The sequence below is a fragment of the Perissodus microlepis genome, chromosome 18 (genome assembly GCF_051167445.1).
Source record: "Perissodus microlepis isolate ML-2025 ecotype Zambia chromosome 18, ASM5116744v1, whole genome shotgun sequence".
Taxonomy (NCBI): domain Eukaryota; kingdom Metazoa; phylum Chordata; class Actinopteri; order Cichliformes; family Cichlidae; genus Perissodus; species Perissodus microlepis.
The window spans coordinates 31785805-31809594 of NC_140478.1; the positions used below are offsets into that span (position 1 = coordinate 31785805).

The 23790-nt window shown below is 42.8% G+C and overlaps 1 protein-coding gene across 1 annotated transcript; it reads right to left on the bottom strand.

The window, feature by feature from the left end:
• Window positions 1-18409: 18409 nt before the first annotated feature.
• On the bottom strand, window positions 18410-21816 carry LOC146368584 (immunoglobulin lambda-1 light chain-like). The gene is made up of 4 exons (XM_084912314.1): window positions 21157-21816; window positions 19477-19788; window positions 19270-19344; window positions 18410-18910 (listed from the first exon to the last, which is right to left on the bottom strand). The coding sequence occupies exons 1-4, from the start codon at window positions 21293-21295 to the stop codon at window positions 18762-18764; spliced, it is 675 nt and encodes a 224-aa protein (XP_084768440.1). The 5' UTR covers window positions 21296-21816; the 3' UTR covers window positions 18410-18761.
• Window positions 21817-23790: the final 1974 nt, after the last annotated feature.

Below are 23790 nucleotides of genomic sequence, written 5' to 3' on the forward strand. Positions count from 1 at the left end.
AGGTTTCTGTTGCCCCGATCCAAAATGGAAAATCTCTCCTGCAGTGACGTGCTGCTGGCGCCATGTCTTGCACACTCGGACACACTCGCACACTCGGTGCACACCTAGGGTCCTGCAGCCAGCATGAATATTGCCCGCGGCCTTGCAGGTGTCCAGTATGTCCTGCTGTGGATCACCTGCCCAGTGTGTGGGAGTTCTCTGGTGGACATCGAGCTGTTCTCACAGTCTTGCAGGTTTGTGCTCGGTGCCCTCTCCATGCTCGCTGTTGTAAGCTGTGTTCCCTCTGGGAACATGCCATGCAGACCAGGGAAGCTCCACAGTCCTGAATATTGCCGGCACATACCAGAGAGGCTCGTGCTCATTTTTTTTACTCTAAACGTACCCGCTAACCACTTCCCAACGTGCCTAAGGTTAATGCAGGGAAGGTGGATGCCTCACAGGCAATGGTGGAGTGTTCTCCATTTGATGTGTAGCCAGCTCCCTCTCTCGGCAGACCTTCCCTTACGCTCCAGGCAGCGGCTACTGGAGGACAGCTATCAGGAGGAGGCAGCAGAAGTCTTGGCAGAAGAGAATATTCATGCTAATGGACATCATCCAAGTGGGCCCTGGTGTTGGGAAAAGAAAATACAAATCAAAGTTACTGTCATATAAAATATGATCAAGGTTTAGAGAAAGTTCAGAGAATAAGATCCACAGCTCTTCTGGTGTCACAGTTACACATCCTCATGTTTCAGAACAAGAAATCAGCCTTCAAGGAGGGTTTGAAACAGTTTCATTTAGGAACACAGATCATTTCTTAGAATGTACATCCAGATATATTTATAAGATAAAGTTTAACCTGCACAAGTTAAAAAATGGACTGGTTCTTATATAGCACTTTTCTACTCAATCTGAACACTCAAAGCAATTTACACAACTTCTACATTCACCTTTTTCTAAGCTGCTTCCTATCTAACATTCACACTCCGATTGATGCATCGGAGAGCAACAGAAGTTAGTATTTTGCACGAGGATATTTGGCTTGCAGACTGGGATCAAACCAAAAACCTTCTGGTTAGTAGGTGACCTGCTCTACTACCTGAGCTACAGCCACCCCAAACCATGCAAGTTTTCAGCTTTTCTTCATCTGTTGCAGCTTCAGTCTTATTTTTGGTTTATCAATTAAACTAATAAAATTAATCTGACAGCAATGAGTCTTTGTCCTTTTAATAACTATTAATTTATTAGATTTATATTTCCTGGGGTGTTATTCCCAGGAAATGTTATCATCTCAGCATCTCTGACTTTGTTTTTGATGAACTCATTTCTAATCCTGTCTGTTCTGCTTGCTGCCAATGAAAGTCACTGTCATGGTCTGGAGTCTACTGACTCTGTGTTTTTGTTAATGATTATTAATATTCATCGTTTTTATTATTTTCTGGTTATTTGTTGATGATTTCTAGTGTTTTGATGTTACTGTGCCTCCCTTGTGTTCCTTTTGTCCCCTCTTGTCATCCTTGTCTCTATTTTCATGTATTTCCTGTTTTACTGTTGTGTCCAGTGCCAGTGTGTTCTGTTTTGCTTCCTCCTGTGTCTCGTCAGGTCTAATTACGTTCATTTGTGTCTCCCTCTTGTTGTGCTTTTCCCTCGTTCCCCTCTGTGTATTTATTGTGTGTGTTTGCCTTCGTTCCTCGTTGGATTGTCTGCGTTTCCTCCACTCATCTTCCCCTGTGGTTTTTGAAAACATCTCATCCAAGAAGCTTCTTCAGTTCTGAGAGCAAATGGTGGAGAGTCCCAGAGTTTTAAGTCCTGTTGGGAGTGGGACTCTCCACCATTTGACCCTAGAACTGAAGAAGCTTCTTGGATGAGAGGTGAAACGTCTTCAAGAAACTTAAAGAAGTCCAGATGCTTTTTTTCAAGTGTCTTAGAGTATGATGACCTGAATGACAGAGAACCTTCACAGACATATTGGCGAGAAAGGGCCCCGCCCAGGCCACAGACATGTTGGACATCCTCATGTCTGTGTTCTGTGCTGAGTGGAAATCCAGGTCTTCTTGATATTTTGCCCTAACATGGCAAAAAATTACAAAACCAGTTTGCAGGTTCGCATGTTGGTCTGCGATCGATCATCTCTGCTGGAATCTGAGGCTCTGAGCCTAAACATTTTACTGCTGGGAGTGATGTGTTGTTGTCAGTGTTGGTCAAGTTACTTGAAAAAAGTAATCAGTAACTAATTACTGATTACTTCCCCCAAAAAGTAATAAATTACTTTACTGATTACTTATTTTCAAAAGTAATTAATTACTTAGTTACTTAGTTACTTTTTAAAAACACGATTTACAGCCTGAATAGGTGATAAAGCATAGATCTTTCAGCCCAATTCTACTTTTTCTACATAATCCATCATACAAAATGTAATTGTAGCGGTAGTCTACTGTTCCCATAAGGCTGTGTGTGGGGGAAGCTTCCGGGTTACGAGTAAAGTTGGAAAACATCACCCGAACACGCTGCGTCCAGTGTCATCATTTATACGTGGTGTCAGAAGTGCGAACGGCGGTCTCCACAGTTTTTTTTTTTTGAGTACAGTACGGTGCAGTTAACTGCGAGAGAAGTTTTCGCATCGGTAACCCGAACAAGACCGGCATGCAGGTGAAGCGCAGCCGAGGCTGTGAGCGGCGCTAGCAACAGGGCGCGTGCGCGTGCGCGCGCGCGGTCGAGCACGAGCCTCACATGTCGGAGGGAGGAGACGGGGTCGGCGCACCGGAAAGCTTGGATTCTGAACGCGAGGAAGCCAGGGATCCACACGTCACGATGGCGACCACGGTACAAATAACACCCCCAGAAACATTTGACTTTTCTCATCCTGCCGAATGGCCAAAGTGGATCAGAAGGTTCGAAAGATTTCGCATTGCAACCGCTCTTGATAACAAATCAGACGAGTATCAAGTTAACGCACTCCTGTACGCTATGGGAGACGCTGCTGCTGATGTTTTGGCAGTTTTACCACTGTGCGATGCAGATAAAAAGAAATATGCAACTGTCAAAGAGGCATTTGACAAACATTACGTAGGAAAACATAACGTAATTTTTGAAAGAGCACAGTTTAACTCCAGACGGCAACAGGAAGGGGAAAGTACAGAGTCGTTCATCACTGCTGTGCAAAAACTTGCAGAAAATTGTGCATTTGGAGCACTCAAAGACGAACTCATAAGGGACAGAATTGTAGTTGGCATAAAAGACAAAAGACTGTCCGAGCTGCTGCAAATGGACTCAGAGTTGACTCTAAAGCCATTGAGAAAGTTAGGCAGAGCGAAACGGTAAAGAAACAACAATCAATACTTCACAGCAGCGCGGCAGTGGAGAAAACACTGAACATGGACACAATATGGACAAATACAACACGCGGGAAAACGCAGACGTGGCAGAAGAAAGAACAAAAGCCAATCAAGCAAAGTGGAAAGGAATGTGGCCGCTGTGGTCGCAAGAACAAACACTCATGGAAAGAATGTCCAGCCAAAGAGGTACAGTGTCGAAAATGTCAGGAAAAAGGGCACTTTGCTGCGGTCTGTCGCAGTAGTGAAGCTGCAGCGCTACGCGAAGTGACAGAAAATCAGAAAGATACAGACAGCGAGGATTGTGTGTTCTTGGGTGAAGTAGAGACCGGGAGGTCACAGCCCTGGGTGCAAAAGGTCAAGTTAAATGGGGGAAATGTATATTTTAAACTCGACACAGGGGCGGATGTTACATCTATTCCAGAGGGTTTGTACAGTCCAGACAGGGATGGTAAGCTGCAGAGACCCAGAAAGAAGTTACTAGGGCCGGGCAGTAGCCCACTCAATGTTAAAGGCTGCTTCGAGGCACAGCTAGCAGTGAAAAGGTGCAGTGTTTCTCAAGATGTCTACCTTGTGTCAGGTCTAGTACAGCCACTGCTAAGCAGGCCAGCGTGTGAGGCCTTGTGTACAGAGTAAGCACAGTAACGGAATCGGTGACAGATTTCAGGGCAGCATACCCAGACGTTTTTAAAGGTTTAGGCGTGCTGAGGGAGCCTTACCACATTGAGCTAGAGCAAGGAGCTGTACAAATAGCCCTATCTGCCCCAAGACGCGTTCCTCTTCCCCTCAGAGATGCAGTGAGAAATGAGCTGCACAGAATGGAAGAAATGGGTGTTATCTCCAAAGTCACTGAGCCTACAGAGTGGTGTTCTGGCATAGTAGTGGTCCCCAGACCAGCAGGAAAGCCCCCCAGAATATGTGTGGACCTCACACCCCTGAACACAGTAGTCAAAAGAGAAAGACACATCCTCCCAGCAGTAGATCAAACACTAGCGATGATGAAAGATGCTAAAGTGTTCACAAAGCTCGACGCCCGGTCTGGATTCTGGCAAATTCCGCTCACGCCAGAGTCAAGGCCACTCACTACCTTCATCATGCCTTTTGGAAGGTTTCAGTTCAACTGCCTTCCTTTTGGCATTGCATCGGCGCCGGAACATTTCCAAAGGCGAATGTCACAGATGCTGGAAGATTTTGAAGGGGTGATTTGTCACGCCGGTGATGTGCTTGTATATGGCAGAGACAGGCAGGAGCACGACCAGAGGTTGCACTGTGTGCTCCAAATGTTTCAGAAGGAGGGTCTCACTCTGAATGAGAAGTGTGAGTTTGCTAAAAGTCCAATAATCTTTGTGGGACACAAAGTGTCAGCAAAAGGCATTGAGGCTGATCCCAACAAGGTAACAGCAATCCAGCAGCTGCCGCAGCCTCAGAGTGCGGAAGATGTGTGCCGTCTCATGGGCATGGCCAACTATCTTGCCAAGTTTATGCCACAACTAGCCACAATCACCACACCATTAAAGGAACTGCTAAAAGACAGAAACGAGTGGATATGGGCGGAGCCACAGGAAACAGTGTTTAGGAGACTAAAAGGGATATTAAGCTCTCCAGAAGTGCTCGCTCAGTACTCCAACTCAGCAGATACACGAGTCGCTGCAGATGCATCGCCATATGGTATCGGGGCTGTTCTCACTCAGAAACAGTCTGACAACTCCTGGCGACCAGTCACATACATCTCAAGAGGTCTCACAGACACAAAGAGATGCTACGCGCAGATAGAAAAGGAGGCGCTCGCTGTAACGTGGGCGTGTGAACGACTGTCATCTTATCTCATGGGCCTACAGTTCACTCTAATCACAGATCACAAACCCCTGGTCCTCTTCTGAGCACAAGAGGCCTGGACGACCTGCCTCCACACATCCTGAGATTCCGCCTCAGGCTGCTGCGCTTTACTTTCACCATTGTCCGTGTTCCAGGGAAGAACCTCGTCACTGCTGATGCCCTCTCACGAGCACCGCTGGCGGGGCCTCCTTCTGCTGAGGATCTTCAGCTGGAAAAAGAGGTGGAGGTTTTCGTGGACGGTGTAGTTTCCCATCTCCCAGCAACAGATAAAAGGCTGGAGGAGATTAAGTTGGTGCAGGAAATGGATGACCTGTGTAGAAAGGTGGTGTATCAATGTGGGACAGGCTGGCCAGAAAAAGGTAAACTAGATCCAGAGTTAAAGGGGTACTGGCAATACAGAATGGACTTCAATCTAGTCCATGGTCTTCTCATGAAAGGGGAGAGACTTGTGATACCACCTCAAATGAGAGCAGAGGTTTTGTCACGTTTGCATGAAGGCCACCAGGGCGTTTCAACATGCAGGGCCAGAGCAAAAGAGTCGGTGTGGTGGTCGGGCATCTCAACCCAAATACGTCAAATGGTAGACATGTGAAACATGTCAAAAACATAGGTTACAGTGCCGTGACCCAATGCTGGTGACTCCTGTTCCCAACCGCCCATGGCAAAAAGTCAGCATGGATCTGTTCGAGTGGTCAAAGAAACATTTCCTGCTGATTATTGATTTATTTCTCAAGGTACATCGAGATAGCTGAACTGAGACACACAACTGCAGAGGTCACTATTAATGCTATAAAAGAGGCCTTTGCAAGACATGGCGTTGCCGAGACTGTCGTATCGGAAAACGGGCCGCAATTTTCATCAGAACAGTTCAAGCACTTTGCCAAAGAGTATCAGTTCACACATGAAACGAGCAGCCCCAGGTACCCCCAAGCCTACGGGGAGGCAGAACGCGCTGTTTGTACTATTAAAGACTTGTGGAAAAAGGACTGTGACTACACCAGAGCACTGCTAGCGTACAGGGCCACCCCACTGGAACATGGGCTCTCGCCGGCGCAGTTGCTAATGGGGAGACACCTGCGGACCACGCTGCCACAAGCTGCAGCAAAGCTGGTGCCAAAGTGGCCTGACCTACAGGCTTTTCGCAAAAAAGATGAGGAGGGGAGGCGTGAGCAGGCAAAACACTACAACTGCAGACATAGAGTCAGACCACTTCTGGAACTATCATCAGGACAGAAAGTGTGGATTACCACTGAAGGAACTACTGGAGCAGCAGTTGGACCTGCCAGTGCTCCCATATCTTATGTGGTAGAGACAGACAGGGGTTTTCTGAGGAGAAATAGGAGCCACCTCAGACCAACAGGGACTATTACCAGATCTGGTCGAGTGGTGAGACCTCCTGAAAGACTGGATGTGTAATTCTCTGAAGTTATCCATTCATGCCCTATTCAAAGCTGGGTTAAGCTGTTAGAGATGTTTATAATAATGTGTTTCATTTAAATGTAAGTGAACAAATGAGGGACGTGTATAATTTTCACATTTCATGATGCTCCCCATTTCTGTTCTAGTGAGCTGTTAGAGTTGTTATGAAGAATGTCTTTAGCTAAAAGGAGGAGGTGTAGCGGTAGACTACTGTTCCCATAAGGCTGTGTGTGGGGGGAGCTTCCGGGTTACGAGTAAAGTTGGGAAACATCACCCGAACACGCTGCGTCCAGTGTCATCATTTATACGGTAATCAAATGGAAAAGTCTCTTTTTAAAACTTGTTTTATTAGTTTTAATCTTTTAACTTTATGCATCAAGCAAAAATTTAATTATATGCAACATTCTCTGACTGGAAGAAATTTGTTTAATATTTAAACCTATTTTCTGCACATTCCAGCACATAAAATATATAAATTTTTTGTGTTTACACTCACTCTTTCAAATAGATGCAAGTAAAACACAGCAGAAAATAAATAAAGTCAAAGACTAGCGGTCCTTTTGCTCTATTTTCACCTGTAAAGCAGGAGTAGGGTAGGCGGAGGTCTGAGTGACCCAGGATCCCTGAGCAGTTATGAATTATATTATTATTGTATGTATATTTGGTGTTGCTGTCCTTCTCCCTGTTTGCGTGTGTGTGTGTGTGTGTGTGTGTGTGTGTGTGTTTCGGTGGGCGCCTTCAGGCCTGGTGGGTGTGGCCCTGCTGGCGGTCTGGCCACACCCGAAGCCACACACCTGCTGCTGATCAGGCCTCGTCGGGGGAGCTACTTAGGAGAGTCTTGGAGCTCCCACCGACGCGGGATCATTGCTTGAGACTCCACGTTAGTCACCCAGTTGTGCTTGGTTAGTGTGTGTGTATGCCCGCGGTTGTATGTGTCCTGCATCTATTGTGTCCCCAGGAGAGGGGTGGAGTGCCAGACAGCAGCCAGCACGGGGAGTGCTGAGACACGGGAGCGGAGAGCACAAACACTGGGAGAAGACACGACACGGGAGTCTGGGGAAAGCACGGGGATTTATTATTGTTTAGTTTCATACACTGTAAATAAACGCACTGTTTACACACAGAGCACCGCGCCTGGGTCCTCCTTCCCTACACCCCCACGGTCTGCCAGCCAGACCGTGACAATATTGTCCATTGTTGATCTGCACACAGCTGTTGTCACGAACGTCGCACTCGCTTACGTCACTTTCATGAGACATTCTCGCAAAAAATCACGGTTTTAGTAACGCAGTAACGCAGCGTTCCTACGGGAAAGTAACGGTAATCTAATTACCGTTTTTGCAATAGTAATCCCTTACTTTACTCGTTACTTGAAAAAAGTAATCGGATTACAGTAACGCGTTACTTTTAACGCGTTACTGCCCATCTCTGGTTGTTGTTACCTGTTTGTGACAAATAAAAAACTTGAATCCTCTCCTACTGGACGTTACATCTTCACATGTTGTCCATCCAATTAAGTTCTTGACATCTGATCATACAATGTCCCCCCTTATCATCTATTTCTAACTTTTTTAAAAAAGTTTGCTTAAAGACCTTATGTCACGAGCTGCAGGGGGCAGACCGTGTGGAGAGAGTAGAGGACCCAAGCGCAGACAGAGGCAAGGAGACAAAACTGGACTTAACGAAAAGCGAACCTTTATTTAGGGCTGAAAATTCACAAAAATGCAAAACTGAGGGAAAACCTGAACATAAACTGGGAAACTAGGACTCTCACTGTGACTTCATAACTTACTGTGACCTGACTGGGAAACTGTGACAAGGGGTACATACAGAAGGAAACACAGACAACGCGACACTGAACACAGGAAGACTGAGAACTTAAATACACACATGAGGTGATCAGGGGAAGTGGAGACACATGAGGACACAGCTGGAATGAAACATAATGACACAGGGGAGAGTAAATCTAACCACACGAACACAGAACATAAGACCCTTTTCAAAATAAAATAGAGAACATGAAGACTTAGACACGACAACAAAAGCTTAACAGACCTAAAACACATGACAGACTGGACAAGGAACCAAAAACAGAAACCATGGAGTTAGATGATATATAATCACTAACCTAAACCTCCACTAAACCCGAAATAAGAACAAACACACAAACTTATATCCACCAAACTAACATGAAAACGTCAAACCTACAAAATAAAACTCAAAACACTGGGTCAGAGACCGAGCCTGTGACACCTTCATTACATTTTCTTCATTTCTGTAATATTCTTAACACAGAAAATTCTATTACATACACATGAAAATATGCTTCACATCTTGTTTTATGCAGTTTATGCAACCTCACTTCCATCAGGACATTTTCACAAGAACATTCATTTTGGCATTGTCCTTTTTTAATCCAGTTATACACAAACACATTCTTTTACTGTTTATCAACCACAGTTCACTCAATATGAATTTCTTTTAAATAAATCATATACAGTGGAACCCCGACTTACGAAGTTAATTTGTTCCAGAGGGTCTTTTGTAGGTCAAATTTTTCATAAGTCGAAGCACCTTTTCCATCGCCTTTTGAGTGAGGCGGTGCTGGCTGCAGACGAAGTTCTTGGTGGAGGAGGAGGTGGCGGAGGTTGAAGAAAGCATACGTATGCATGTGTAACCCAGCTGGAGAAACGGGTAAAAATAAGATGAGCTTCATAAGGTATTTGTTTAGTTTCAGGATCATTCTTTTATTTATTTTATTTTATTGTCACAAGAAGTGAAAAAATGTGTTTATTTCCACACTTCCTGCTGTGCCTAGCAGGAGCTTTTATTTTGAAGGTTAACAGGTAGTTGTGTGTTTTAACATGGCGTATTGATACCAGCCATTCGAGGAAAAGAAAAATCTGAAGCTATCTTGATTAGCAGCAGAAACTGCCGCGGTTACGGAAGCAAGGCTTCATAAAAGTTGTCAAAGAGTGTTCAGAAGTTATCGGCTAACATTTCAATAGTGAGTTGAATGTTAGACAGAGCTGCCGAAATCAGCAGAGGTGGCGGCTAAGTTAATAGTGTTCCACGTGTCTCGAGTACTACAATTTTTCAGGATGTCAGGTCTTTTAGTGAGCTTTGAGCTCCACGAGAAAAGACCAGTGATTCCAATTCATGGCGAGCCTCCCAGTGTGATTTCCAGGATCCAGATCTGCACAACCAGTCAGACGGCCAATGGTTTATCTGGTTTCTGGTAGGATTCCACCAGTCACCCCGGCTGGCGACAGTGAACGGATAAAAAGAGTGCACTCTAGACTATAAAAACACTAAGTGTGAAACTTCACCCTTTTTTTGCTGACTGACAGATCATTGCAGATCATTCCCTCATTCGATCTGTGTTTTGACTTGACTGACCCTCTACTCTAAACTCTGAGGAACAAACTGAACTATAAGGTTGCAACCTAGCAAATACTTTCAAAGGGACAATTTTAAATTTTTATTTTAAGGGCCCTAGTTGTTGTTTTGCTGTGAAACTGTTATTGTTGAAACTAAAGTCACAATTAACTGAAATTTCTGTGTGTTATGATTATTCGCACTCATGTCCAGCTCCTCCCCGAATCTAGAGTGAGGTGTACTTACCCAGGAGTGGGTTACACATGCATACATACGTACGTGTACATGTACATAACATTATGGAATTTAATTTTTATTTTTTTTTTTAATCTATGTCGTTACGTGGGCATTTTGCCGTACCACGGGCATAATTATTGCCGTTAAGTGCCTTCGTAACTTGAATTTTTCATTAAATGGGGTCTTCGTAAGCCGGGGTTCCACTATTATAAAAGTCAGAGATGAAGAAACCGGTGGCCTGTGTGTCTCACAACACACACACACACAGGACAAACTCTCAGAGGCTTAATTTTCAGGATCATAATACTGGTTAACTTAAACATATTTATATTTAATATTCTGATCTGTATGGTGCAATTATGCATAATTAATCTTCAGTAAGATCACATATAAATTATGGTTCTGTGTTTAAAGTTTACAACACCTGATGCTGTTTCCCTGATTCAGAATCACTTGAAAGATGAGTTGATGACATTTCTTATCTCCCTGCATTCCTACAGACAAGATTATTTGCTTTTAACATATTTGGAGAATATTAAATAAAAATTGCTGTATTTTAGCCTCCTGTCACCACACCCTCTCAGCTGTACTAACAGGTGGCAGCAGGGGGGTCGGGGGGGCTTCAATCTCTTTCTACCCCCAGGTCACATGACACTTTGCCAGCAGCATCATGCTGTGGTGGTGTTTTGCTACATGAGGCTGAGGTATACTTCACAAGGTGGCATGAAGAAGAACACTAATGTGGTTGTAGTGCAGAAAATCCCAGGACATCAGCCAGGACGAGGACAACAAGTACAACTTAAATGGTAAATGGCCTGTATTTGTTTAGGGCTTTACTTAGTCCCTTGGACCCCAAAGCGTTTTACACTACATTCGGTCATCCACACATTCACTCACTGGTGATAGCAGCTACATCGTAGCCACAGCTGACCTGGGGCACTGACAGAGGCTCTGTAGGTGGAATCAGCAGGTCTGACTCTGCAGTTTTCCTTAGTCTGCAGGAAAACCACCAGTTTGCTCAGGTTGTCTTTCAGGACACTTCTGTTGGCTTTTCATCTCCTTCCTGTTTACTTTCAGTCAGAGACTAAATCATGTAAAACTCATGTTTATTCTGAAAGCTGAAGGAGGCTCAGACCACATATCTTAATACAAGCTGCTTGTTCAGGACGACATGTTTCCTAAATTCTCTATGTGAGGATAAAGCACGACTAACAGGACTTAAAACCAAAGAGGGAATTAAAACCTTTCAACATCATGAACAGAAACACTAAATGTACAACATTTCCTTACTAGCAGGACTTGCAGACAGTGGGAAGGAGCAGCTCTGTTTTTCAGGGAACAAACCTCTGACACAACCAGGTCAGGGCGGCCATGACCTGCTGGGTTTGGACAATTTCGGAAGCAACTAGATGGAAATCTGTCCAACAAAATCAGCGTCCTAATGAGCCGCTGCTAGAAGGACAAAATCCTGACCTGACATCAGTCCAAGTGTCTGGTTAAATGTACTGAAAGGTGTTAAACAACAAGTGCTGCTGGAAGAGTTTTCATGAAGAGAACATTAACACTGTGAATGAGGGATGGACTTTGATTCAGTTTGACACAATCTGTTTTTCTTTCACTTTGAATAAATGTTTTTGTGGGACTGAGGATACATTTGTTTACATTTGGAAGTTTGATGTCATCTGTTCCTCTTGTTTCTGTCTTAAAACAGGATGAAAAATCTGTTTAAACAGAAATAAATAGAATTGAATTTCTGACAGCAGTAAATAAAAATCGTCCCTGAGCTCAGTATGTTTGTGACTCTGAGATGGAGGTGAAACATGTGAAGCTGGGCTGTGGTTTACTGCTCTCTTCCTGTCACAGACACTGTTTGACATCTGTTCATCTGTTGGTTTTTGTTCAGGCTGCAGGGATCATTTCTCACTGTGGGGACCAACTTTAAGACAGGAGCAGTAGTAGGTGGCTGAATGATCATGTTGAATATTCTTAATCTCTAACTCCCAGCCTTTCCCTTTATTTATAGCTGTGAAAGTACTGTTCTCGAAATCAGGTGGAACTTCACCACTATCTTTATGAAAAACATAAATAAATTTGAAAGTTTCATTGTCTTTCTTCTGGTCCCAGAGCAGATAGTTGCTACCATCACACTGTTCAGTCCCTCCACAGCTGAAGGAGACACTTTCTCCAACTCTCCTGGTCAATGTTAAATCGTCCTGAATCAGCTGTTCTGCTGCCATGGTAACCAGTGCTGTAGAGACACAGACAGATAGATGAAGGTTAGTGTGACAGTGTTTGTTACAGGTTGACTTTGTTGGCTCCTGATTGGCTGGAAACACTCACCTGAACACAGACAGCACAGAGCAGCAGCTGGGAGGAAAAGCATTTTGTGCAGTGGTGTTTCCTCTGGTGAACCTGGGGAGAAGTGGCGCTCTGATGCAGCTGAGGCCAAACAAGGACGAGCTGTGAGATCAGACGAGGGCCACGTGGTTTCTAACAGGTCCTCAAAGCTCCCATCAGCCCCTGCGGCCCACAGATAAGACTGCTGCTGCTGATTGACAGCTCAGCTGAAGCTGCTGTGGTTTCATCGTCTTCATTTCAATCTGACAGCAGATCCAAAACTCTGGGTCACAAACACTCAGAAACATTCATGTTGCTGTGAATTTAGTAACACACACTGTTATCTGTTGTTTAACAGCTGTGAGGAAAATGAAAATATACAAATAGAATTTAACTGAACTATAACAAATATAAAAATATCAAAAATGAATATCTTGTACAAGATTATTTAACAGCTCATACAATTTAAACAAAGTACTTTATAAAATCATATATAACAACATTTAGAGTAAAAATCTTATTTTAAACAAACACATGTGGTTCTGTTGTGTGTTTAAAACATGTGCACACTGTGGTTCTTTCCCACATCTTCTAATGTGTTTTGTTCCAAGTTGGTTTCAGACTGAAGGATTCATTAAAGCCTTTTTAAGAATCATTCAAAATGATGATCATCAATTATAATAAACATCTTAACCTGGTTCGGGAACAGCACCATGCAGGACAGACGAGCTCTACAGAGGGTTGTGCGGTCAGCTGAGCGCACCATCTGCTCCGAGCTCCCTGACCTGCACTCAATCTACAGCAGGCGGTGCTGGACCAAGGCCAGGAAGATCGTGAAGGACCTCAGCCATCCCAACAACAGACTGTTCTCTCTGTTGAGGTCAGGAAAGCGATTCCGCTCCCTGAAGACCAACACAGAGAGACTGAGGAGGAGCTTCTTCCCGCAGGCGATACGGTCTCTCAATCACACCACCACATAGTACTGACCCACACATATGGTTTTTACACACACACTGGACATTCTGGACATTTGTTTATACTAGTGGCCACTGCACAACTACACTGTGTGGTCATCTAATCTAATCACTTTATCACAAGTCACTTAAATAAATCACTTTAAGCATATTTGCACTGCACAAGACACTTACACATGTGGATTGCACAACCCTGGACATTATATTTCTTCATACCATTTAGTACTTGTACAGCTGCTGTTATTGTTCTATATTTCTTCATATATACTTATATATTTCTATATTGTGTATTTGTGTATTGTGTATTTTATTGTACAGTTATTTTATTTGTAACTTTAATTTTTATCCATCCATCCATCCATCTTCATCCGCTTTATCTGAGGCCGGGTCGCGGGGGCAGCAGCCTAAGCAAAGAGGCCCAGACCTCCCTCTCCCCAGCCACCTCCTCCAGCTTATCCGGGGGAACACCAAGGCGTTCCCAGGCCAGCCGAGAGATATAATCTCTCCAGCGTGTCCTGGGTCTGCCCCGGGGCCTCCTCCCGGTGGGACATGCCTGGAACACCTCACCCAGGAGGCGCCCAGGAGGCATCCTTGTCAGATGCCCGAACCACCTCAGATGGCTCCTTTCTATGTGGAGGAGCAGCTGCTCTACTCTGAGCCCCTCCCGGATGGCCGAACTTCTCACCCTATCTCTAAGGGAGAGGCCAGCCACCCTTCGGAGGAAGCTCATTTCTGCCGCTTGTATCCGCGATCTCGTTCTTTCGGTCACTACCCACAGCTCGTGGCCATAGGTGAGGGTAGGGACGTAGATCGACCGGTAAATTGAGAGCTTCGCTTTTACACTCAGCTCCCTCTTCACCACGACGGACCGGTGCAGCGTCCGCATTACTGCAGCTGCAGCCCCAATCCGTCTGTCGATCTCCGGCTCCCTTGTCCCATCACTCGCGAACAAGACCCCGAGATACTTGAACTCCTCCACTTGGGGCAGGAACTCATCCCCGACCCGGAGTGGGCACTCCACCCTTTTCTGGCTGAGAACCATGGCCTCAGATTTGGAGGTGCTGATCCTCATTCCCGCTGCTTCACACTCGGCTGCGAACCGTTCCAGTGCGAGCTGGAGGCCCTCACCCGATGAAGCCAACAGAACCACATCATCCACAAAAAGCAGAGATGAGATTCTGAGGCCACCAAAGTGAAAGCCCTCCGCCACTTGGCTGCGCCTAGAAATCCTGTCCATAAAAATTATGAACAGAACCGGTGACAAAGGGCAGCCCTGGCGGAGCCCATCACCCACCGGGAACGAGTCCGACTTATTGCCGGCAATGCGAACCAAGCTCTTGCAACGGTTGTATAGGGATCGAATGGCCCGTAGCAATAGAGAAAAATCTATAAATAAATATACAGTCTGGAACAAAATCCCAGAAACTTCCTGTGATTAAATGACTAAGATTCAATTTGAGGAAATGTGAAGTTATGTGAGTTAAAACTGGTGAACGAGAGTGTTTTACATGGAATCACTTTTTCTGCTGTTAAATCTGTGTGTTTGATCCAGTCAGACTCTGATTCTTCTTCAGCAGCGATGCTGGAAATGAAATTAAGCAGCCAAAGCTGCTCAAATGTGATTGGTCAGGAAACACAAACATAAAGCAGAAATCTTGTCCTGTGATTCCAGATTTGACACATTCAGATACAAAATCTGTTTTTTTCTATCAGAGAGAAAAGAAGGTGACAGAAAGATGAGGCACCGTGACTGATTCATCCTCTATAAACATCCACAGGAAACTGATGGAAATCTGTCCAACAACATCAGCGTCCTAATGAGCCGCTGCTAGAAGGACAAAATCCTGACCTGACATCAGTCCAAGTGTCTGGTTAAATGTACTGAAAGGTGTTAAACAACAAGTGCTGCTGGAAGAGTTTTCATGAAGAGAACATTAACACTGTGAATGAGGGATGGACTTTGATTCAGTTTGACACAATCTGTTTTTCTTTCACTTTGAATAAATGTTTTTGTGGGACTGAGGATACATTTGTTTACATTTGGAAGTTTGATGTCATCTGTTCCTCTTGTTTCTGTCTTAAAACAGGATGAAAAATCTGTTTAAACAGAAATAAATAGAATTGAATTTCTGACAGCAGTAAATAAAAATCGTCCCTGAGCTCAGTATGTTTGTGACTCTGAGATGGAGGTGAAACATGTGAAGCTGGGCTGTGGTTTACTGCTCTCTTCCTGTCACAGACACTGTTTGACATCTGTTCATCTGTTGGTTTTTGTTCAGGCTGCAGGGATCATTTCTCACTGTGGGGACCAACAGGAGCAGTAGTAGGTGGCTGAATGATCGAGTTTAACTTTCTCTAACTTTAGATTACAACCATTATGTTTGTTGCCAGCTGAGAAATCTCGTTTCTGAGGATGGCCGTAATTTGAATAAATGCCACAATCTCTTGTATCAATGCGCAGAATAATTTTGAATGTTACTATTTTCTGGTACCAACGTATATAACTGTTACTACACTGTTCAGTCCCTCCACAGCTGAAGGAGACACTTTCTCCAACTCTCCTGGTCAATGTTAAATCCTCCTGAATCAGCTGTTCTGCTGCCATGGTAACCAGTGCTGTAGAGACACAGACAGATAGATGAAGGTTAGTGTGACAGTGTTTGTTACAGGTTGACTTTGTTGGCTCCTGATTGGCTGGAAACACTCACCTGAACACAGACAGCACAGAGCAGCAGCTGGGAGGAAAAGCATTTTGTGCAGTGGTGTTTCCTCTGGTGAACCTGGGGAGAAGTGGCGCTCTGATGCAGCTGAGGCCAAACAAGGACGAGCTGTGAGATCAGACGAGGGCCACGTGGTTTCTAACAGGTCCTCAAAGCTCCCATCAGCCCCTGTGGCCCACAGATAAGACTGCTGCTGCTGATTGACAGCTCAGCTGAAGCTGCTGTGGTTTCATCGTCTTCATTTCAATCTGACAGCAGATCCAAGAATCTGGGTCACATGATGCACAAACACTCAGAAACATTCATGTTGCTGTGAATTTAGTAACACACACTGTTATCTGTTGTTTAACAGCTGTGATGAAAACAGTAAATATAACTAAACTATAAATAAATAGAAAAATCTAAAAAATAATAATATGGTTAAATATTTTAAAAGTTCATAAATTGCACACAAAGTAGTTAAAAAAACAAAATCATATATAACAACATTTAGAGTGAAAATCTTATTTTAAACAAACACATGTGGTTCTGTTGTGTGTTTAAATCTGTGCACACTGTGGTTCTTTCCCACATCTTCTAATGTGTTTTGTTCCAAGTTGGTTTCAGACTGAAGGATTCATTAAAGCCTTTTTAAGAATCATTAAAATGATGATCATCAATTCTAATATCTATAAACAGTAATAAAAACAGGGCTGTGTTTCACGTCAGCTTCAGCTTCATTTATTTGTACCCATGGTTAGATTTCATTTGCAGCAGGCAGTCATCCACCTTTACACACACATTTACACAACAGTACAAAAGTACTTTTTGATTCATGAAAGAGAAATAAGACAAATGTTGCCTTTGTATCATCTCTGATATCGAAGGGATCATTTGAAGATGTGAGTGAAGGACACAAATATTTGGATCTGGTGTTGTTCTACATTTTAGGACTAAAAGACAGAAGGAAGAAAGTGAAAGTGACTGTGCGAGGGGTTGAAGTCATGAAGTCAAGTGGAGGCCGCTGACTGCCGTTACTTTCTGCTGTACAGGTTAAACAGGGACTCACAGTCAGCCTGCTAGAACATTTGGATGAAGAGAAAAAGGAGGAAAAAGACTTTGAGGGAAAAATCCAATAAGATCAGCATGTTTTTAATGTGGGAATACAACAGTTTCCTCCACCATGACACACACTGGAGCCTCTTTTTGCTCACAGCTTCACTGTTTGTCTCAAAGTTCAGTTTGGAGGCCAAAATTGTTGCAACACATTTGTAAGTTTGCACTAATTTCACTGTGTGACCCTTAATGGATGTAATCAAAGAATCAGTCAGTGAAATATGAAGCTGTGCTGTAAGTTTGGAGGAGAAAAGTGTCTCAGTGAGTTTAATGAGGTGAACACATGAATACAGAGCACTGACTGACACGTACAGACTCCTTTAATGAGTCGCACACATTTTTGTGACTTCATTAAATGTCAAAAATGACACAACACACAACAAGCTGCGACCACATTATTGTCTGTTTGCTGTTTGTGTGCTTTGTTTGCTGTTATGATAGCAGGCATACAGCCATGTTCTCAATGTCTCAGCTATCATTGATTATTTCTGCTTTTCCTCTTCTATTAGGCACTTCAACTCAATGAATGACACACAGAAAGATTTCATGACTGTGTTCTTCAAAAGAAGGAGAATATGTTATCTGCATCTGAATGACTCATGTTGCCTTGTTTCTACTTTGTTTGCATATTTCTGCTTGTTGGAAACGATTTTCTGAATCATTCAGTAGTTTTTGTAATAATAACGACATTTAGCAACACTTCAAAATGATTCTCCAACATTTGCTGTTCAGACTTGATCTGTTCTTACGTGTGTGATATCCAGAATGAAAAACTCAGCTCAGGTAATAAAATGGGAGCTGAGCAGACTGCAGGGGCTTCATGGTCTCTCCTTTGATTCCATTAAAGTTCATTTGTCAGCTCTGAGTTGAGGATTTGAGCTGTTTCTCTCACAGGTGAAGAACACAGATCCTTCCTGGAATCATTCTTGAAGCAGAGTTCATGCTTGTAACTGTCATTGTGTTATTAAAGTGAAAAGCCACAGCTAACGGTGTGGAGGCTGCAGAGCAGAAACCCACACAGCCCGTCTGCTGCAGGAGAGCAAGTTTGGATACAGTCAGTTTGTGCTTCACTCACACGGGTTGTTGTTGATCACACAATGAAAGTAGAATCAAACTCTTCATCTTCAAATCTTTATTATTCACACTTACAAACACAACTACACTGTTTGACATTTGAAAATCAAACAAAAACAAATCAAACTGAAAACTTGTGATAAAAATATTCCTGATGATTTTTGTTACTACAATAAAAGTCACAATAAGTACAAAAAGAATTCTAACTCAGAGCAACAATACATGTAAAGATGTATTTATTTCAGATGATCTTCTAACTGTTGAAGAAAAAGCCAAAATAAGCACAACACATCATAACTAACATTTGTGAACACTGATCAAAGTGATGGATGAGATGAATTGATGAGATCTGATGGTGAGAAAAGGCGAGCAGGAAACAGTCAGTCAGCATGTGTGCAGTTGGTGGACGGTCCCTTGTTTGTGAGCATCATCAGCAGAGAGAGTCCACAGCAGTACACCAGACTCTTCACTATCAGCACTGTGTACAGCAGGCAGAGCAGCTTCACCCTGCACTGAGACTGGAAGGACACTGAAGGACAGACAGACACAAAGAGACAGACAGACAGTCGGGTTATTCCTCTCAGATCAAGGAGAAAAAGTCCAAATAGAAACAGTCACAGCTTCTTCTTCAAGTGGATGAATTGATGTAGTGTTTGTGTCCACTTGGGGGCAGAAGAACTCCACAAGCAGCTAACAAACTGATCTCTGACATATTATGGTCTGTCTGCTGTTTGGTGCTGAGCAGCTAGTGTACAGTGGCTTTATCAGAGCTTGTTGGATGAAGATTTGATCAATTAGTGCAACTTTAAGACTGAGTCCCTAAACTTGTTCCAGCTCCCTCATTGGACATTGGAGCTGTCCATGCAGAGAGGCAGCAGGTGATCTTACAGTCAGCTGGCTGCAGAGCTGGCAGGTCTGCTGGCTCTCTCTCTGGAGGACAGGAGGCTGCTGGAGCTGGAAGCTCTGAAACAGAAAAGGAGTCAAATGTTTGGAGCTGCAGTGAGAAATGTCAGTCCTCTGCTGCTCTGCTCTCTTTGACAGCATCTCCACATGAAGCTGAATCACTGCTGAACACAGTCACCAAGCCTTCATTACCTTGTTGTGTTTGGGCCTCCACTGTGCCCCCCTCGTGCTTCACCCAGCAGCTGTATTTATATGTGTCAGAATGGCTCCCATCAACCATCCTGATGGCAATGGTGCGTCCCGCCTCTCTGAGCTCCAGCTGCTCTCCCTCAGCAGGGGGCAGCTCCTCCGGTTCTCCGCCGTTCTTCTTCTGTCTTTTCCAGGAGAACTGGACCAGAGGAGGAAACATGGCTGAGGCCACACACAGCAGGGAGCTGTTCCCCTCCAGGTGGGCTCTGGATGCTGCTGGGTACACGCTCACCACGGGCTTCACTACCTGCTCATCTGAAGTTTGACAGCAGCAACAAGCAGCACAGACACACATTCACACAGTCAGCAGCAGCTTCCAGCACTGCACTGCATTCAGTCTGATCCTGGAAACTACATGGACTCTGATCACTAAACTACTCATCAATACAGCACAAAGTTCACTACATACACTGGATTCAGCTTCATATCAAACACAGTCATCACCTCATGTCATCATGGCTCACATGAGGAACACTCAGCATGATTTTAAAGTCAAATTAAATTCATTTCAGTTTAATTCGTCATGTGTTTGCTTTTTATTGTTTTATAGAAATTTAGTTCAGTCCAATTTTAAAATATTTACATTTGTCTTTATACAAGTGAAAATGTATTTTTCTTATTAGTCCTTAGACACGAGTTCTAACAGAGATCCTCTTCTTTCCAAAAATAAATTCATCTTCTTTCATATTGTTTTGTACTATTAATAAAATTAAATATCATTTCACAAAATTCAATTCAGCAAATAAAATTTCCATTCTTCTTGTCTTTGATATATTTTACCATAAAGACCATATTTGTCTTTCAGACTAATTTATTCTTAAAAATTTTTGTGTAAAAATTGGAAAAGTAATGCAGTGATTATTTTAAGTTATGTTTTTATTCAAATAAAAACTGTAGCAACTATTTTAAAACACTAAAACTGAAATGTTGAATAAAACTTTTTTCAATAGTATGAGATATACTTCATGATTTTTTAGTCATAAAATACAAATTATTTGACAAAGTATATTTAATAAAAATTTGTATGTTAAAGTATTTTGGAAAATTTAAGTATTATTAACTTTTTATTGTCACGTACAAATCCACACACACGACTTAATCTCAGAAATAAATATCAGAGTTTAACGATGTCATATTCATCCTTAATTTATCTGTCATATCATTTCTGAGTTTTCTAATCAGTGTCTGTTTTTATAATTCTATTTACCTTTTTGAAGCAGCTACATGAATGTTTGACTATTAAAAAATATTTGTTCCCCAGCATGAAGAAAATATTTCCTGAAACCATATTTGTTGTTATCTATATTAATTTAATTTTAACATCAAATATGATCTTGTGTTAAAAACCAGCAGATGGTGCAGAATCACTGAGATGATCAAATCCTAAATATTTGTAACATCACTAATATTTGCAGAAATAAAGAATAACTTTAGTTGTTCAGTGAGATTTCAACATGTTTTCAGAGATTATTGAGCTTTTCTTATGTAACAATGGCTGCAGATGAATTCTCTACTAATGATGAAAAACTAACATGTAAAGCCTGAAGCAGCAGAAACTGACTTTAAACACATTTTCAGCTTCTACAATAAAACAACTGAAGGAAAATAAATGTTTGTTCTTACCTGTTACAGACAGTTTAGTTCCAGAGCCAAAGATGAAGTAGCTATATCCTCCCACAGTGAGACAGACTGCTACAAAAACCTGTCTGCTGTTGAATGTGTCAGCTGAGGTGAATGAGTCCAAATGAGGAAGCAGGATCATATTTCAGCTCCATGATGTGTTTCTCTAATGTTCATATCAACATGACTGTCTCTTCTTCTCTTTTCTTTTAGCCACACTAGCAGCACGGCTCTGATGTTAATGTCAGTCTGTTGGTCAGTCCACTACTTTAGTCCACATGAAAATAGAAAATCACTATATAAGCACCAGTCCATTTATCCCATCAATGATGCACCACTACAATGAAACATGCTGCTGATAGTATCATGGTTTGGCCCATCTGGCTCACCATCATTAATCACACAATCAATTTTGAATTATAGCAGCAAATTGTAAAGAAAACTATCAGAACATGTGTCTGTGAACTGAATCTCAGGAGAAAGTGGGCCATGCAGCACCACAATGACACAAACCAGTCACGTTTGTTTTCTTTGTTCCAAATAATGTTGAGAGAAAAATAATCCAGTGAATCCAGCGAGTGATGTGATGAGTCTCTGATGTCTTTCTGATGTGGTTTTGTTGCGTCCTTCAAACCACACCTGGTGTATTTTAGAAGAGCTGAAGAAACTGGCATCTGGGTCAAAGTTGCAGCAAGAGTGCTACTTCACCACCACGCAGCCATGTCTCAGTTAGGAACATGACGTTCAGCTTATAAGTACCGAAAAAGTCCAGATATTTTTGTAGTGACAATTCCTTTTGTTTGACAAACCAAACATCCCACAATTAAAAGTCCACAAGCCACTGCTGCACTGAGATAATATTTCATACGCAGGCAAAAGAAGTCCACTGTCCAAACTTGAAAGTTGCGTTTTTATGGTTTATTTATCCAGTTTGGCGAGCAATAACAAGATCCATTTTTAGTTACTTCCTGCTGCTTCTCCTGCTCTGGTAAAAAACCATAGGCCCACCCCAGTGCATGCTGGTCCTATACCAGTCCCTTTATTTATAGAAACAAAATGGCCCTACAGCTCTTACTGACTAATTTAACAAAGTAACATCAAACAAACACTGAAACAAAATATTAACCGACAAATAAACTTGTAAATAAATCCCAAAATATAAGTAAACTAACAACAAACTTTAACTCATTTAAAAAAAAAAAGAAAAAAAAAAGGAACAAATAGCTCCAACACTCCGGCCCCTAATTGTGCATACAATCACAATTACTTTAAAGTCCCAAAAGGAGGAGCTATTCCCTTAAGCAGGTCCTTAATCTTTGCTAATGATCTTCACGATGAGGCTTCCAGTAGCAAAATAAGTTTTGTCACTGGCCAAAACACTGGTCTTTGTTTGTAGTCTCACAGAACGCACCAAGCCTTTTGCACCCTGGTTTACACTCAAGACTTTTGCCATCATCCACGATCCTCTTGGAGCTGTAGCGTCTGCAATTAAAACAACATCTCCAGGTATACGACATCTTTTAGTCCTCATCCATTTTGGTCTTTCTTGCATCAGAGGTAGGTACTCAGAAAGCCATCTCTTCCAGAACAACTCTGCCATGAACTGTACCTGTTTCCACCTTTTTCTGACATGCAGATCACTTGGATCAAACAGTCCTGGTGGTAAAACTGGTTTATTTTTCAGCAACAACAAGTGATTGGGTGTCAGTGCTTCACGATCATTTGAGTCATCTGAAACTCTAGTAATGGGTCTGTCGTTCAATATAGCTTCAACCTCACAGAAGACTGTTTGGAGTCCTTCATCATCCAAAACTTGCTCTTTGAGAACTGAGGCTAAAACACTCTTTATTGAACGAATGAGGCGCTCCCACACACCGCCTTGGTGAGAGGCTGCTGGGATGTTAAAGTTCCATTTCATGCCATCCTGAACAAAAGCCTTTTGAATTTTAGCATGGTCCAGCTCAGTCAAACTTTCTTTCAACTCTCGATTCGCCCCAACAAAATTTGTAGCATTATCAGATCTGATGGTCGAAACTGGGCCTCGTCTACAGATGAACCTCCGCACAGCATTTATACAGGAATCTGCATCAAGTGTACATGCAATCTCCAGATGTACTGCACGACTGGTCAAACAAGTAAAAAGAACTCCATACCTTTTAAGGAGACTTCGTCCTCTTTTAACACTTATAGGTCCAAAATAGTCCACTCCAACATTTGTGAATGGAGCTGTGTCTGGCAGGACTCTCTCTTCAGGCAGATCCGCCATCTTTTGTTCAACAAACTTTCCTCTGTTGCGTCTACACATGATACAACGAGAGATGATTTTCCTGGCAGCAGAATTTGCATTTACTATCCAGTATTTTTGTCTCAGTTTTGACAGCATGTGTGCTCTTCCTGCATGTCCCAACCTTTGATGGATATGGCGTAAAATCAGTGTTGACACATGCATATCTTTTGTCAAAATTGCAGGATGCTTTACTTCCATAGTCGTGGCTGCTTTATTCAATCGGCCACCCACTCAGAGGATTCCTGCATCCAACACTGGATCAAGTTTGCAGAGACAACTTCCCTTGGAGACTCCTTTGAGGCCATTGCTGATTAAAGCCATTTCAGTTTTAAATTTCTGTTGTTGTGCAT

Bases quoted from the DNA above. Each gene is read 5' to 3' on its own strand.
- LOC146368584 (XM_084912314.1), bottom strand. From the start codon at position 21,295: ATGATCCTGCTTCCTCATTTGGACTCATTCACCTCAGCTGACACATTC. The intron at 19,789-21,156 runs GTAAGAACAAAC...GTCAAACTTCAG, and splicing joins AACTAAACTGTCTGTAACAG to ATGAGCAGGTAGTGAAGCCC. The intron at 18,911-19,269 runs GTAAGATCACCT...TCTGTCCTTCAG, and splicing joins AGCTCTGCAGCCAGCTGACT to TGTCCTTCCAGTCTCAGTGC.